The 17,569-nt window shown below is 36.5% G+C and overlaps 1 protein-coding gene across 7 annotated transcripts in view; it reads left to right on the forward strand.

Annotated features, from left to right (window-relative positions):
* WDSUB1 (WD repeat, sterile alpha motif and U-box domain containing 1) overlaps positions 1–17,569 on the forward strand; it is a 72,944-nt gene that overhangs the window by 10,425 nt on the left and 44,950 nt on the right. For 6 of the 7 annotated variants that reach the window (XM_082395342.1, XM_082395343.1, XM_082395347.1 and 3 more), the window contains 4 exons: positions 2,608–2,701; positions 15,971–16,004; positions 17,267–17,307; positions 17,388–17,494. In XM_082395342.1, the coding sequence (XP_082251468.1) occupies positions 2,608–2,701; positions 15,971–16,004; positions 17,267–17,307; positions 17,388–17,494 (276 nt within the window). The remainder of the gene's footprint in view (positions 1–2,607; positions 2,702–15,970; positions 16,005–17,266; positions 17,308–17,387; positions 17,495–17,569) is intronic. The other variant, XM_082395348.1, reaches the window with a different exon arrangement.

The following is a 17,569-nucleotide window of genomic DNA, read 5'->3' on the forward strand; positions in this document are numbered from 1 at the left end:
AATGTGGGTGTCTGTGTTGCCCTGGAGCTGCCATCGAGCTCCCCAGGCAGTCATTGTTTTCCTTCTTCCTGGGGAGAAGCATCTAGCTTTCATGCAGCATACTATGGGTGGGGTCAGGGAGGGATGGGAGGTAGATATTGTTTTATAAACAGACTTACAGACCTGAAAACAGAAAAATTAACTATATCTGTATCTCTTTCTTTTTCCTTGTCTGTTAATAGTTGTCTTTTGGGGTTTTCTGTTAATAGTCCTAAGTCTTTTGGGGTTTTGTAGGGAAGATTAGCTTACTTCTTTGCTGTAGCCCCCTCATTTTACATCCCAAGCTGTTACTTCTCTATACTATCCCGTCAGTTAATTTGCATCTGCCTTTCCAAAATTGGTTTCAGTTTCTCATTTCCTGATGCCCCCCCTTCCCCTTCTCTTCATTGATGTGAATTTACATCTTTATTAATTCCTTCATTATCATTTTAATGGGAACTCTGAAATTATATGGTCAGTTGGCCATCTTGCTTCAGATGCCTAAAAATATTCTTATTTTATTATTTGTTACCTAATAAGCTTTAGCTAAATCATGAACTATATTTCATTGTTTATAAAATTATTGCCAGAGATAAAGCTGAACACTAGTTAAAGCGGTAAGGAAGGATTTTAATATACTATTGCAATAGATTTTAATCAGTAATATACTATTGCAAGAGTCCAGCATGAACTGAGCTCAGCTTCAGTTTATACAGATGTGACTGTGTATTTTAAAGGGAGAATGAGGGAGTAAAGCAGGGGTAAATGGGGGCTCCGTAGCATCCAGGAAGTGAAAAAATTACAAAAAGCAAGAAGCGAGGAATTGGTCCATGTGCAACCCATGTGGGTTTGTAACTGGAACTTACGGAGGTTAGGCTCCTCCCCTCTCACAGAGCCGGGGAGACAGGAGCTCTATCTCCAGGTGTTGGCTGGAACAAATGTAAATTCTTTTGGCAGCCCTGAGTTTTCCCAGGCAGGCACTTTATAAGGGGGGTAGGGTCATCCTAGGGACGCAACCTTGAACTCTTAAAAACTGTGTTAAAGTCTTTGTAGGCCAAGGTCAAGGCCTAGTCCAGGAGGCAGCTCAGAAGAGCCTGGGTAGAGTTCGGTCAAGGAGAGAATCTTTGTCATTATGCGAGTGTATAGAGAAGGGTCTGCTATTAGGAAGTAATAAATACATTTCTTTTTGTGGAAATTTAGTTACTTTATTGCCTATTAGGTTACATTCAGTAATTTTTTAATGTATTCGGTGACATGCTGGTAAGGATAAGAGTTCTATTACTTCTCTGGTCTATCCTACCTCTTCTTTCTGTTCTTATCAAGGTGAAATTCTTATAAGAAACCATAAATATAGTCATGTACGTGGATGTTCTAAATACAACATATCTTTAATAATTCGAAAGCAAAGCTTTTCATACGTTGTCTGGAAAATGTGTACACTGGCTCTTTAAAAAACATATATAACACTATATAAACATGTGCAGTTAAAGCCTTTTAATAAAGCGTTTAGCATTATTTGCACCTAATTTTAATGCTTATTTGTAGAGAGGAATAGATAGACAAATGGATCTTATACTTGAGAATGTAACAAATTCTTAGGATCCTGCTGCAGGTTTATTAAATCTTCATTTAGTTTGCAACTTGTTAACATTTTTGCTTTGTTTGATTGATTGTGCCTACTTGTTGATCTGTATATGCCTAAGTATTGATCAGTGCCTTGAATGCCTATATCTGCTCTCCCATATAAAAACTTTTTTTTCTATTTTGAATAGAAATAAAATAATAATAAAGTGAAATAATTATATATTTTCTATTTGTTGAAACTTTTACCTGCTCTAATGACCTTTTTGTTTAGTTAAATGCTTTCTATCTTAAGAGCCATTAACACTTCAAAAAAGTTCTTATTAGGTGGGAGAAAATTATAGATTTCACTTATTTCCTTGTCTTGCCAGGCCAACTTCTTAGTGATTGTTTTTATATGTTGTCACTAAAATACATTGAATTCCCTCAGCTTACCTTTAAAAGAGTTATGATATTCCTTTTCAGTAATTATAGAAAGCATAAAAAGAATTTTAGTGTTACCATACTTGTAGGAGTTTTATAGGATATATTGGAATTATAAGATGTTAAATTACTATTATTTTTAATTTATGGAATCAGAAAATATTTTCTTAATATCAGATATTTAAAACTACAGGTATTTGATTCTTTTTAGGCGTTTGGGCAGTTGGCATGTGGTGTGTGTGTATTTTTTAAGATACCAAGATTGAAGTATAGTTTAAAATTTCAATTAGTTTAAACTTTTATATATTTATATATTTTATAGAGTTAAAAAATTTTTAATTTAAAAATAATTTGATGATTATAACCCCCCCATCTAGTCTTTGCTGACCCCACCATTTTCTTTACCCATTACTGAACTTTTGAAACCACTTAATCACTTGAGTTGCATGACAATTTTTTTTTTTCATTTTTGTGTCTTTTAGGCACTCAAAGATTTTATTGAACAAAGAAGTGAAACAGTTTTTACTTAAAAATAAATTCTAAGCGCAGTCAGCTTGCTAATTTTTCTCACCTTGTTGTTTGCAGGTTTTGAATTAAAATATAAAAGTACACTGAGTGGGCACTGTGCTCCTGTTCTGACTTGTGCTTTTTCTCACGATGGGCAGATGTTAGTTTCAGGGTAAGTTATTTAGTTTAATTTCCTTAAACCATTTTGGTATGAAATAGAGTAGACTTACAGGAAAGTACATAAAACGTAAGAGAATAGGTTGATAAATCATTGTGATGCAAACTTGTAACCACTGCTCAGGTCAGGAAATAGAACATTGCTGGTTTTCCTCCGGAAGTCCTCCCCTTCCAAGTGCCCCTTTCTGGTGACAGTACCTCAGGTCATATGCAACATTGCTTTTTCCTTTTAAATTGATTTAAAACAAATCATACATTATGAATTATTTTGTGTCTGGCTTCCTTTGCTCAACATTACGTTTGTTTTCCAAGTGGTTGAACAAATCTGATGTATATAATATGTGATAGGAATCTAGTTTCATTTCTTTCCATATGGATATCCAGTTGTCTCAGTAATGTAAGGTGAAAAGAATCTTTTCTTCACCATTTTCATATGCCACCTTGTCAGAAATCACTGATCATATATGTGTGGGTCTTTTCTCAGCCTGTGATTCTGTTCTGTTTTTCTGTTTATCCTTGCTCTGATATCTTTCTGAGCCTTATAATTTGGCTGTTCCTGGCTTTTGACACTTCCATGTACATTCTAGAGTTAGCTTGTCAGATTGTCTCCAGTTCCTCCCTCTACCCACACAAACCTGTTTAGATTTTGACTGGGATTGTATTGAGTCTGATAAATTTGGGGAGAATTGACATCTTTATGATGTTGAGTCTCCAACCCATGAATATGGCATATGTTCCCATTTATTTGTCTTTTGATTTCTCTCAATATAATGTCTCTCAATAGAAGACAGTTTATTTGTCATCCTTGTGGAGGTCCTCCTCATCTTTTATTAGATTTATTCTAGGCACTTAATTTTTTTGTTGCTATTATAAAAGATGTGGCTAATATAGGGAAATATATATGGAAAGACTGGATTTATCTGTTAAGATTCTAATTTTGGGTTTTTTATGTATAAAATCATATCATATGTTAATGATGGCTTTTGTCTCTTCCTTTCTAATCCTTATACCTTTGATATCTCCTGTGCCTTACTGAACTGGCTAACACTACCAGGATAATGGAAATAGTGAAAATAGCCAACCTTGTCTGACCTAATTGCAAAGGGAACGCTTTCATTATTAAGTGTGATCACTGTAGATTTTGGGAGATAAGCTTTATTAACTCTTCTTTTCCTTCTATATAGTTTGTAAGAATTTTTTTTCATGAATAGGTGTTATGGTTTATCAAATGATTTTTCATGCATCTTTTGAAATGAGCATATGCTTTTTCTTTTTTATCCTATAAGTGTCATAAATTATACTGATTTTTATAAATCTGGTTTACACATGTTAAACTAATCTTCTTTTGTTGGAATAAATACAACTTAGGACATATTATTTTTGTGTATTGCTATAGAGAAGTCAGTTTTATTCTGACTGTTGCTTTATTGGATATAATTCATATTTTTTTCACTGGCTTCTCACATTGTATTTTGAGTTTTCTGCACATTTACTTTGATGTATCTAGTTTTGGGTTTCTTTTTATTTAGTTTGCTTGGAATTTACTGAACTTCTTAAAGATGTAGAATGATAGTTCATCAGTTTGGGGGGAAATTCTTATTTATTATCTCTTCCAATATTGCCTCTGTCCTTTTCTTTCTCTAATTCTGGGATTCCAATTAAATGCACATAATACCTTCTCACTGTAAACTTTATGTCTTATTCTCTCTTTTGTATTTTTTTTTGAATTTTTGAATTTTATTTTATTTATTTTTTTATACAGCAGGTTCTTATTTATTTTATACATATTAGTGTATACATGTCAATCCCAATCTCCCAATTCATCCCACCACCACCCGCCCCCTGCCACTTTCCCCCCTTGGTGTTCATACGTTTGTTCTCTACATCTGTGTGTCTATTTCTGCCCTGCAAACCGGTTCATCTGTACCATTTTTCTAGGTTCCACATATATGCGTTAATGTACGATATTTGTTTTTCTCTTTCTGACTTCACTCTGTATGACAGTCTCTAGATCCATCCACATCTCTACAAATGACCCAATTTCGTTCCTTTTTATGGCTGAGTAATATTCCACTGTATACATGCACCACATCTTCTTTATCCATTCATCTGTCTTTGGATATTTAGGTTGTTTCCATGTCCTGGTTGTTGTAAATAGTGCTGCAGTGAACATTGGGGTACATGTGTCCTTTTGAATTATGGTTTTCTCAGGGTATATGCCCAGTAGTGGGATTGCTGGGTCATATGGTAGTTCTATTTTTAGTTTTTTAAGGAACCTCCATACTGTTCTCCACAGTGGCTATATCGATTTACATTCCCATCAACAATGCAAGAGGGTTCCCTTTTCTCCACACCCTCTTTAGCATTTCTTGTTTGTAGACTTTTTGATGATGGCCATTCTGCCCTGTGTAAGGTGGTACCTCATTGCAGTTTTGATTTGCATTTCTCTAATAATTAGTGATGTTGAGCAGCTTTTCATGTGCTCTTGGCCATCTGTATGTCTTCTTTGGAGAAATGTCTATTTAGGTCTTCTGCGCATTTTTGGATTGGGTTGTTTGTTTTTTTCATACTGAGCTGCATGAGTTGTTCATATATTTTGGAGATTTGTCCATTGATGCTTTGTCCATTGATTCATTTACAAATATTTTCTCCCATTCTGAGGGTTGTCTTTTCATCTCGTTTGTACTTTGCTTTGCAGAAGCTTTTAAGTTTCATTAGGTCCCATATGTTTATTTTTGTTTTTATTTCCATTACTCTAGGAGGTGGATCAAAAAAGATCTTGCTGTGATTTATGTCAAAGAGTGTTCTTCCTATGTTTTCCTCTAGGAGTTTTATAGTGTCTGTTCTTACATTTAGGTCTTGAATCCATTTTGAGTTTATTTTTGTGTATGGTGTTAGGGAATGTTCTAATTTCATTCTTTTACATGTAGCTGTCCAGTTTTCCCAGCGCCACTTATTGAAGAGACTGTCTTTTCTCCATTGTATATCCTTGCCTCCTTTGTCATAGATTAGTTGACCATATTTGCGTGTGTTTATCTCTGTGCTTTCTATCCTGTTCCATTGATCTATATTTCTGTTTTTGTGCCAGTACCATAGTCTTCATTACTGTAACTTTGTAGTATAGTCTGAAGTCAGGGAGTCTGATTCCTCCAGATCCTTTTTTTTCCCTCAAGACTGCTTTGGCTATTCGGGGTCTTTTGTGTCTCCATACAGATTTTAAGATTTTTTGTTCTAGTTCTGTAAAAAAAATGCCATTGGTAATTTGATAGGGATTGCATTGCATCTGTAGATTGCTTTGGGTAGTATAGTCATTTTCACAATATTGATTCTTCCAATCCAAGAACATGGTATATCTCTTCATCTGTTGGTATCATCTTTAATTTCTTTCATCAGTGTCTTACAGTTTTCTGCGTACAGGTCTTTTGTCTCCCTCGGTAGGTTTATTCCGAGGTATTTTATTCTTTTTGCTGCAATGGTAAATGGGAGTGTTTCCTTACTTTCTCTTTCAAATTTTTCATCATTAGTGTATACAGGAATGCAAGAGATTTCTATGCATTAATTTTGTATCCTGCAACTTTACCAAATTCATTGATTAGCTCTAGTAGTTTTCTGGTGGCATCTTTAGGATTCTCTATGTATAGTATCATGTCATCTGCAAAGAGTGACAGTTTTACTTCTTCTTTTCCAATTTGTATTCCTTTTATTTCTTTTTCTTCTCTGATAGCCCTGGCTAGGACTTCCAAAACTATGTTGAATAATAGTGGTGAGAGTGGACATCCTTGTCTTGTTCCTGATCTTAGAGGAAGTGGTTTCAGTTTTTCACCATTGAGAATGATGTTTGCTGTGGGTTTGTCATATATGGCCTTTATTATATTGAGGTAGCTTCCCTCTGTGCCCACTTTCTGGAGAGTTTTTATCATAAATGGGTGTTGAATTTTGTCAAAAGCTTTTCCTGCATCTAGTGAGATGATCATATGGTTTTTATTCTTCAATTTGTTAATATGGTGTATCACATTGATTGACTTGCTTATATTGAAGAATCCTTGCGTCCCTGGGATAAACCCCACTTGATCATGGTGTATGATCCTTTTAATGTGCTGTTGGATTCTGTTTGCTAGTATTTTGTTGAGGATTTTTGCCTCTATATTCATCAGTGATACTGGTCTGTAATTTTCTTTTTTTGTAGTATCTTTGTCTGGTTTTGGTATCAGGGTGATGGTGGCCTTGTAGAATGAGTTTGGGAGTGTTCCTCCCTCTGCTATATTTTGGAGGAGTTTGAGAAGGATAGGTGTTAGCTCTTCTCTACATGTTTGATGAAATTCGCCTGTGAAGCCATCTAGCCCTGGGCTTTTGTTTGTTGGAAGATTTTTAATCACAGTCTCAATTTCAGTGCTTGTGATTGGGCTGTTTATATTTTCTGTTTCTTCCTGGCTCAGTCTCGGAAGGTTGTGCTTTCCTAAGAATTTGTCCATTTCTTCCAGGTTGTCCATTTTATTGGCATATAGTTGCTCGTAGTAATCTATCGTGATCCTTTGTATTTCTGCAGTGTCAGTTGTTACTTCCCCTTTTTCATTTCTAATTCTGTTGATTTGAGTCTTCTCCCTTTTTTTCTTGATGAGTCTGACTAATGGTTTATCAATTTTGTTTATCTTCTCAAAGAACCAGCTTTTAGTTTTATTGATTTTGCTATTGTTTCCTTCATTTCTTTTTCATTTATTTCTGATCTGATCTTGATGATTTCTTTCCTTCTGCTAACTTTGGGGTTTTTTTGTTCTTCTTTCTCTAATTGCTTTAGGTATAAGGCTAGGTTGTTTATTTGAGATTTTTCTTGTTTCTTGAGGTAGAATTGTATTGCTGTAAACTTCCCTGTTAGAACTGCCTTTGCTGCATCCTATAGGTTTTGGGTTGTCGTGTTTTCATTGTCATTTGTTTCTAGGTATTTTTTGATTTCCTCTTTGATTTCTTTAGTGACCTCTTGGTTATTTAGTATTATATTGTTTAGCCTCCATGTGTTTGTAATTTTTACAGCTTTTCTCCTGTAGTTGCTATCTAGTCTCATAGTGTTGTGGTCAGAAAAGATACTTTATTTCTTTATTTCTACTATAATACTTTATTTCTACAATTTCAATTTCTTAAATTTACCAAGGCTTGATTTGTGACCCAAGATATGGTCTTTCCTGGAGAATGTTCCATGAGCACTTGAGAAGAAAGTGTATTCTGTTGTTTTTGGATGGAATGTCCTATAAATATCAATTATGTCCATCTTGTTTAATGTGTCATTTAAAGCTTGTGTTTCCTTATTTATTTTCATTTTGGTTGATCTGTCCATTGGTGAAAGTGGGGTGTTAAAGTCCCCTACTATTATTGTGTTACTGTCAATTTCCCCTTTTATAGCTGTTGGCATTTGCCTTATGTATTGAGGTGCTCCTCTGTTGGGTGCGTAACTTTTTACAATTATTATATCTTCTTGCATTGATCTCTTGATCATCATGTAGTGTCCTTCTTTGTCTCTTGCAATAGTCTTTATTTTAAAGTCTGTTTTGTCTGATAAGAGAATTGCTACTCCAGCTTTCTTTTAATTTCCATTTTCATGGAATATCTTTTTCATCCCCTCACTTTCAATCTGTATGTGTCCCTAGGTCTGAAGTGGGTCACTTGTAGACAGCATATGTACAGGTCTTGTTTTTGTATCCATTCAGCCAGTCTATGTCTTTTGGTTGGAGCATTTAATCCATTTACATTTAAGGTAATTATCGGTATGTATGTTCTTATTACCATTTTCTTAATTGTTTTGGGCTTGTTATTGTAGATCTTTTCCTTCTCTTGTGTTTCCTGCCTAGAGAAGTTCCTTTAGTATTTGTTTTAAAGCTGGTTTGTAATGCTCAATTCTCATAGCTTTTGCTTGTCTGTAGAGGTTTTAATTTCCCCATCAAATCTGAATGAGATCCTTGCTGGGTAGAGTAATATTGGTTGAAGGTTTTTCCGTTTCATCACTAAATATATCCTGCCACTCCGTTTTGCTTGCAGAGTGTCTGCTGAAATATCAGCTGTTAACCTTATGGGGATTCCCTTGTATGTTATTTGTTGCTTTTAATATTTTTTCTTTGTATTTAATTTTTGATAGTTTGATTAATATGTGTCTCTGTGTGTTTCCCCTTGGGTTTATCCTGTATGGGACTCTCTGTGCTTCCTGGACTTGATTGACTATTTCCTTTCCCATGTTAGGGAAGTTTTCAACTATAATCTCTTCAAATATTTTCTTAGACCCTTTCTTTTTCTCTTCTTCTTCTGGGACCCCTACAATTCGAATGTTGGTGCATTTAATGTTGTCCCAGAGGTCTCTGAGACTGTGCTCAATTCTTTTCATTCCTTTTTCTTTATTTTGCTCCCTGGCAGTTATTTCCACCATTTTATCTTCCAGCGCACTTTTTCCTTCTTCTGCCTCAGTTATTCTGTTATTGATTCCTTCTAGAGTATTTTTAATTTCAGTAATTGTGTTGTTCATCACTGTTTGTTTGCTCTTTAGTTCTTCTAGATCCTGTTAAACGTTTCTTGTATTTTCTCCATTCTGTTTCCAAGATTTTCGATCATCTTTACTATCATTACTCTTAATTCTTTTTCAGGTAGGTTCCCTATTTTGTCTTCATTTATTTGGTGTTGTAGGTTTTTACCTTGCTCCTTCATCTGTAACATATTTTTTTCTGGTTTCATTTTTTTTTTTTTTTTTTTGATGGGTGGTGCTGTATCCCTGTCTTACTGGTTGTTTGGCTTGACACGTCCAGCACTGGAGGTTGCAGGCAGTTGGATAGAGCTGGGTCTTGGTGCTGAGATGAGGACCTCTGGGAGGCCTCACTCCGATTGATATTCCCTGGGGTCTGAGGTTCTCTGTTAGTCCATCGGTTTGGACTTGTAACTCCCACCACAGGAGCTTGGGCCCGACCTCCGGCCTGGGAACCAAGATCCCACAAGCTTCGTGGCGCGGTAAGAAAAAAAAATGGGAAGAAAGAAAAAAAGAAAAAAGCAGTAAAATATCAAAGAATAATAAAATAAAATTAGAAAGATGAAAAATATATTAGGAAAAATAAAACTATAATTGAAACAACTGCAACAAGGTAAAATAAAACCACAAAAAAAAAAAAAGTGGTGGAGGGGAAGAAGCCAAAAGGAGAGAGCAATAACAAAGTATAAAGAATAAAGTAGAATTAGAAAAATAAAAGATTTATTAGGAAAAGTAAAAATGTAAAAGAATTAACAGCAATGAATCCACAAGGTAAAACAGAACTCCAATCTAAAAAAGGAAAAAAGAGGAAAAAAGAAAAAAAAAAGCCTTGGCTATGGGGGTGGAGTTTTGGCAGGGGTGGAACTTAGGCAGGGGTGGGGTTTAGGGTGCGGCGAGACCTAGGCAGGTGGGGGTGTGACGTTTGAGCCTGGGGGGGGCCTGGTGGGGGGCAGAAATTCAAGTGTGGAGCGGGGCCTCTACTTAGGACCTGTCCGGAACGGGAGAGGCATCAAGACCTGAGGGGGGCCTCTGGTGTGTGGAGTTCTGGAGTTTGGAGGTAGGGCCCTGAGTGAGGGTGTGTGGGTGAGTTTTAGGCCCAGCTCGTGGGAGGGGGTCTCCGAGTGTAGAGTTGGGGCCCTGGGTGGGGGTGTAGGGGCGGCACTTGGGTTCTGCGCGGCAGGAGGGAGGCTCCGAGGGCAGAGGATTTGGCCCAGGAGCCCAACAGGCTTCCTGGGGCCTGAGTGGACAGGGAAAGCACTGGCCCCGTTCCCTTCTGTTCCTTCGCGCCCTCCCCTACCGTCTCCCCCAGCGTCTCCCCCATCGCCGCTGGACCCCTAACCGTGGGTGGGTCCCGCTGGGTGTAGGATCTCCTCCCCTCCCCCAGCTGCCCCTCAGGGGTGCCGGTCCCAGAGGTCCGACCTTTACTTTTGCTCCCCCTTCCCTCCCTCCCACTCCCTCAGGACCTGAGCAGCTGGAGGGGGCCTAGGTGGGCAGAGGATCCGGCCTGGGATCTCGACAGGTTCCTGGGGGGTCCGAGTGGGCAGGGAAAACCTGGTCACACTCCCTTTTGATCCTCTGCCTTCCCAGTGGTTCCCCAAGTTCCCCCTTCAGGTGTGGGATCCCTTCCCCTCCCCCAGCCGCCCCTCAGCAGCGTCAGTCCTGTCTCGCATCCACTTCTCCTCCCCCTTCACTCCCCCCACAGCCCACATCCTACCCGGTAGCTGGCTGTTCCTCCCGTCCCCTTAGGTGTCTGTGGCCCCCCACCGGTGCCTGGTAGGTGCCCTAGTTGTGAGGAGATGTGAACTCCACCTCCTCTTAGTACGCCATCTTGACTCCACCCCCCTCATTGCTTTTTGGTCTTAGGATTCTTTGACACTCTTAAAAGTTATTGAGGACTCCAAAGAGCTTTTGCTTATAAGGGTTACATATATTGCTATTTACAGAAAATAAAACTGAGAAGACTCTAAAATATTTTAAGTTTGTTTAAACAATAATAATAAACTCATATATTAACATAACATTTTTCTTTAGGAGAAATAAAACCAAAAATAGTGAGAAACGTGGCATTGTTTTACATTTATGAAAATCTCTTAAGTATCTGGGTTAGCAGAAGATACATAGATTCTCATATCTGCTTCACACGCTTCATTAGCTCTCAGGGCTATGATGGCATCACATGTCATACAGCAAAATGTGTAGGAACTTTTTCTCTCCATCTTTATCCACATCTCTCCTCTAATAAGTTTCCTCCAGCCCCTTAGCCGAATTTGTGTTTGGTTTCACCCTTACTTCTCTTGATCCAACCAGATAAAATTAACATTATATGAATTAGCTGCTATTCAAACAGGAAGAATCAATCTTTGTAATTCAAATAGAGGTTGCCTTTTTCCATAAATTCTCAGTTCTAGTAGTTAGGATTCTTTGGAAACCAGTTTAAGAATGGCTATCATTGTTAGTTTTAAGAGTTCAAAAATAACACCCTTTTTTCTTCTTCTTGAGTTGAAAACCAGTAAGAGAGAAATACTGGGCAGATAACTACTAGATAGCAGGACTGTAGATCTGCAGCTGACTTGTTCATCTGCTCTTGGGTGGCATGGACCACTGCAGACTTCCCCTGAAAGGGCAGATCAGAAAAAAGAAAATCCAGAAGGGGCTGAACCACATGGCACAGCATCTTCCCCAGACTTTTCAGTCATCGGTCGTTCCTTTCCTGCTAAGCAAGAGAGGGAGAAAAGAGGCCAGGAATCTTACTCCAGAACAAACTGGAAGTAATTGTCCCCCCTCTTCTCAACCAGATGCTTGTTTATGTTTTATCTTTTATAAATGTGGACAACAGAGTTTTACTGTCATGAATTAGTAATGGCTCAACAGTCACCCTCTCTCACTCAGTAATGACTAGCATAAGAAGGCTTAAGGTCACCTTTCCAAAACTCAAATCATCATTCATTTCCCCATACTCTCTACAACATTGTTAACAGAACTATTGAACAAGTCAGTTCTTTGGACAGAGTCCATGTTGCAGTTTGCTTATCATGAGGGTTATTAGATATTACACGGCTTGAAAAAATAGATGTGAAAACTCTAGTGAAATTTGAATAGTCATGTGATCTGTTTTATAAGTTTTTAGGCTAAAACTGTCAGGGTGTGTGCCCATTATGAATCAAGTTTAATTATAATACATTCATGGGGGATATTCTAGGAAGTGTAAAATCCAGAAACACAGGTTACTGAGTTTTAATCCCAGCCCTGCCATGCACTAGCTGTGCAACCTCAAACAAGTTCTAGTTCCATATCTTCTCTCGGCTTCATTTTTCTGAATTATAAAATGGGGAAAGTCAGAACACTTTCCTCATAAGATTGTTATGAAGCTTAAATAAGAAAATGCAGGCAGAGCATTTATTATGTTTGGGGCACAATAATTGCTCCGTATAGGTTCATTAAATATGTATATTATAAGAATATTATTTTTATGTATTATTTTTGTAATCCAGAGCATTAGGCAATTATATAACATATAACATTATTTTACTCCCTCATTTTCTGATTTCTGCTTTTTCTGGGTTAAGTTTTAGCCATTGATCTATACTGAGGGGCATTATAAAACAGCTGTTTGAAACTTAACCATCTTCATTCAGGAAGAGTTGTTGGGGACTATGTTTCATAGCATCCTCTCTGTAAAGACCTTGGGGGAAATAGTTCCTACAGGTCTCAGCCTAAAGAATTGATGTCCCTTTCCCATGCATTGGGTTTGTGTTTGTTTCTATCTTAAATTGTATGACAGATCATGTTTCCTTTTTTAAATTGCTATTGAAGAAGCTCGGCAACAAACTTGCAGCCCTCTGTTAACAAAGTGGACTCTGTTGTGACATACATTTTAAATACTAATCTTAACCTTCATCTCTCTCCCCCACCTCATCTTTATGTTCTCTTCCTCCCCAGTTTCTTCACATAATTTCTATCTTCTTTTTACTACATCTTTGTAAGAGACTGCACATACTTTCTGAATGAGAAGAAACATAGATATATATTTAAAATAAAAATGTGTGAGTGTAAAATAAATCATTAAACCTTAGGAACATACTTGACCTAATGAAATAGTTGTGGGTAATTTCATTTGATTAGTTTTTTGGTCATTGTATAAAACTGGTTTGAATTAAAATGCTTTAGGTGATTTGTGACATGGGTGGCTGTACAATGTCACTACAGTGTCACTCATCTCCCTTGAGCTTGTGATTATATGCTCTTCCATATCAAGAACATAACTGTATGTGTTGTTGCTCTTGCCTAGCAGCTGTCCAGATAAAATTGGCGTGTTTCTCTTGTATTCTTTTTTTTTAATAAATTTATTTATTTATTTATTTTTGGTTGCGTTGGGTCTTCGTTGCTGCACGCGGTCTTTCTCTAGTTGTGGTGAGTGGGGGCTACTCTTCATTGCAGTGCGTGGGCTTCTCATTGTCATGGCTTCTCTTGTTGCGGAGCACGGGCTCTAGGCGTGCAGGCTTCAGTAGTTGTGGCACGTGGGGTCAGTAGTTGTGGCTTGCAGGCTCTAGAGCGCAGGCTTAGTAGTTGTGGTGCATGGACTTAGTTGCTCTGCAGCATGTGGGATCTTCCCGGGCCAGGGGTCGAACCCGTGTCCCTTGCATTGGCAGGCAGATTCTTAACCACTGTGCCACCAGGGAAGCCCTCTCTTGTATTCTTGAGTGAGTAGAGTTGAGGTTTTAGAGTGCCACAAAATGGTAGGAATGGAGTATCAAAAGACTTGACAATTAATGCATCCTTTATAAGGGAAAGTTAGGTTAAGGTGACAGAGCAGATTGTGGGTACTGAAAGAATTATATATAGCAGGGGGAAGAGTTATATATAGCAGGCAAGAAATGTATAACCAGGGGCACCAAACAATCAGAATTTTTATTTGCTGTTGGTTCACGTTCTATTTAGGGAATATTTTGAGGTTTTATATTGTTTTAATAGTTTCAAGGTATTTTATGCCTGTTTACAGTGGTTATAATTATTTTCTGTCTTTGAAACCCGAATCTCGAATATTGAAAACTATTATTTTTCCCTAATCCTAATTTCCTTCCCCCCAAATCTAATCGGTTATCAAATCCCATTACATCTTCCTTTGAATCCCCATTAGTCAAATTAGGGACTATAGGAGGTGAGTTTAAAATCCTTTTAATCTCTAAATGTCTGCAGGTCTCTGCCCATAATCTCTAGTCTTCTTGCCTAGATTCAGTAGACTCTTAAAGAGTTCTTCATGTTTGGCCTTTTGCTTCTCAAATTCATTTTTATACCTCATCAGCAAGTGAACCTATTTCATTGCCATCATGGCTGGCTATCTGTTGCTTACAAGACTGTCTAATGATTCAGCTTCTCAAGTGATACATCATTAGGATGAGTTAGTTCTAATTGCACTAGTGATAGTCTCACAAAGTGGAAATTCCTTTTAGTTTGTTTTAAGGATGCTAAGAAGTAATGAAGTTTTCCCTAAGAATTTTAGATATTCCAGAAATAATACTTTGTACTTTGAGAAATTTAGGACTAAATAAGAGTGTCTATAAATCATGTCTAGCATATACATATTAGCTGCTAATATAATTTCTCAATGTTTTTTGGCTGGAATTTAACGTTTACTGCTATAATTCTGTTTTTTGATGCCAGAATGCATTTATATGCTTCTCATTTGCTTGTATTTTATTTTATATTGAACAACGTATAACTTCTATTTTGAAATTATGGCGAAGATTCTGTAGTCAAAATCCATCACCAACACTGGAGAGACTACTAAATAAGAAATTTTAAGTCTTATTCAAAGGAATTTTTTTTTTTTTTTTTTTTTTGGTGGCATGTGGGATCCTAGTTCCCCAACCAGGGATTGAACCTGAGCCCCCTGCATTGGAAGCGCTGGGTCTTAACCACTGTATTGCCAGGGAAGTCCTTAAAGGAATTTTAAGCCTTCTAATAGGTGTGACTCCTGTGGTCAGACTGTAATCAGCTACCGTTTAATAATAATAAGTACAAATACTATTAAAGTTGTACAGAGAGCAGTAACACTCGTATTGTTGATATGTTTTCTTGCTTTGCAACATATATCGTGGCATAACAGCTGTATCGGGGAAAATATCATGTAGAAACATATTTATCTGTTGTTCTCAATTAAATAGTTTGTTATGTTATTGCATTTTTCTTTGTATGATGTTTTTTTTTCACCACTAGAATAAACCCAGATGGTTGTTTTAATTTTTATAGCATTGAAAGAAACAATGTAGGGTCCATATCAAGTTTCGAATCATAATTTTCAAAAATGAGTCACAGTCAAAACATATATACGTATTGATTAGTAATTAAGGCACAGCCATATCAATAATAACAATGCTATTTGGAACAAAAATCAAGTAGAATGTACTAGCTTTTCCTTGTAGTATTTTTTCCCTTCAAGCTACTAACTTGATATGAGATTGCGTCTTATTTATACATTACAAATGCTTATTCTGTTTATGGCTATATAGCATAAATAGCATGTGCTAGCATTTAATAAAGTTTATAATTTTCTGATAAATTTGGTGTTTGGTATATGGCATGTAGTTTTTTTAAATAGAAGTTTATACATATGAACAAAAATAGATTGCATTCTGAATGTGTGCATATCAGTATTTCAGCCTTTTCTTAAAAAGTTATTAAAATGATTAAAAAATACTAATTACGTAAATACTGTACTTTGTTTTTATAGAACTTTCACCCATAATCTTTTTTTTTCTTTTAAAGATCAGTGGATAAGTCTGTCATAGTGTATGATACTGTAAGTATTTCAAAATCTTGTGTGATCTGTGTAAATTATGTTTGCTTATTAGACTACTGAGCTTCAAGTTTAGCTAGGCAAGATGAGAAAAATGTACATATTTTTTCTGTTTAGGATGCCCAAGAATATAATATATACATTTTCAGAAATGCTAAAATAGTTATGCAGGTAAGGTATTGGTTCTGAGACAAGCCCTTAAATATTTCAATAATGGTTTTAAGATAGACAGATGTTTAGTCTGATCAAAGAAAATATAGATTTAAAGAGCATCAATATTAAAAACTCACTTTAAGTCAATTTTTCTTAAACTCTTACACCAGGTTTCCATAACAGCAAAGGAATGTTTACCCGAGGGTTTTGGGAAAGTATAGCTGAAAGCTGAAAGTGGCTCTATCACTTTAGAGTCCCACCTGGATTTAGAGACTAGTATAAGAACAGTAAGTTATAAAGGATTTGGAAAAATGGGGCTTTTTGGTAGATGCATGTGAATAAAGACCAGGTTGCATAAATATGAAGAAAAATGAACGTTTAATATATAGTGAAGGTATAATTGACAAAAATATTCTCCAAGAGAAATCGGTGTTGAGTGGGACCTTACAGTGGTTCAGCTTAGGTTGTAGCTATGCCAGCAAAGAAATAGAGATGTGAATTATCAAAGTGTAGTGGGTCAAACAAGGAAGCTAAGCTGGTCCTCCACACAGCAGTTCAAATTATTGAGTTCTGGCAGGAAGTGGGAAAGAGTACTCAAATGAGGTGAAATAGATCCTTAGTATTTCTCAGGAGATTTTCACGAGATTTTACATTCACAGAAATAGCTATAATGTTAAATTTTCTCCATAAAATATGTATATGAGTCTCAGTTAAATACATCTAGATGTTGGATGGCCAGCTAAGTGTACTCAATATTGAAATGACTAATTTCTACTCACTGGTCTGCAGTGGGTACAGTCAAATGCCATAGCAAAAATTCAAATTATTTCATGGTTACTATTAGTAAGTTGAGACAAATCAGCCAGGACTATATTATACTAAAAATTTCAGCAGACAGCAGTGCTGATAATTGAGAAAGAGTGAAATAAGTACTTGATAATGTTATTAGTTATAAATGCTATTCTCTATTCATTGGGTAAAGTTTTGATTTATATTAGTGACTCATAATATTAGAATACATAGAGTGTATAAACCATTCAGGTCAAACAAGTCTTTATCAGTAGCTTTACTCTTGCCTGAGTAAATATAAAGCTGTTTGTGTTGTTTTTCAGAATACTGAAAATATACTTCACACCTTGACTCAGCACACCAGGTCTGAACTTAACCTCACTTTGTAGTAATATAATTAAAAAATTGGTCTGAGGATATATAATAGTTGTTTTTATTAACTAGGTATGTCACAACTTGTGCCTTTGCACCCAATATCCTTTTACTTGCTACTGGTTCAATGGACAAAACAGTGAATATCTGGCAGTTTGACCTGGAAACACTTTGCCAAGGTTAGTAAGGATATCATGTGTAACCCACTTCAGCACCATTCACCATTAAAATGAGAAATTCAGTAATTTTTTGAC

The sequence above is a fragment of the Balaenoptera borealis genome (assembly GCF_965194805.1).
Source record: "Balaenoptera borealis genome assembly, chromosome: 6".
Classification (NCBI taxonomy): domain Eukaryota; kingdom Metazoa; phylum Chordata; class Mammalia; order Artiodactyla; family Balaenopteridae; genus Balaenoptera; species Balaenoptera borealis.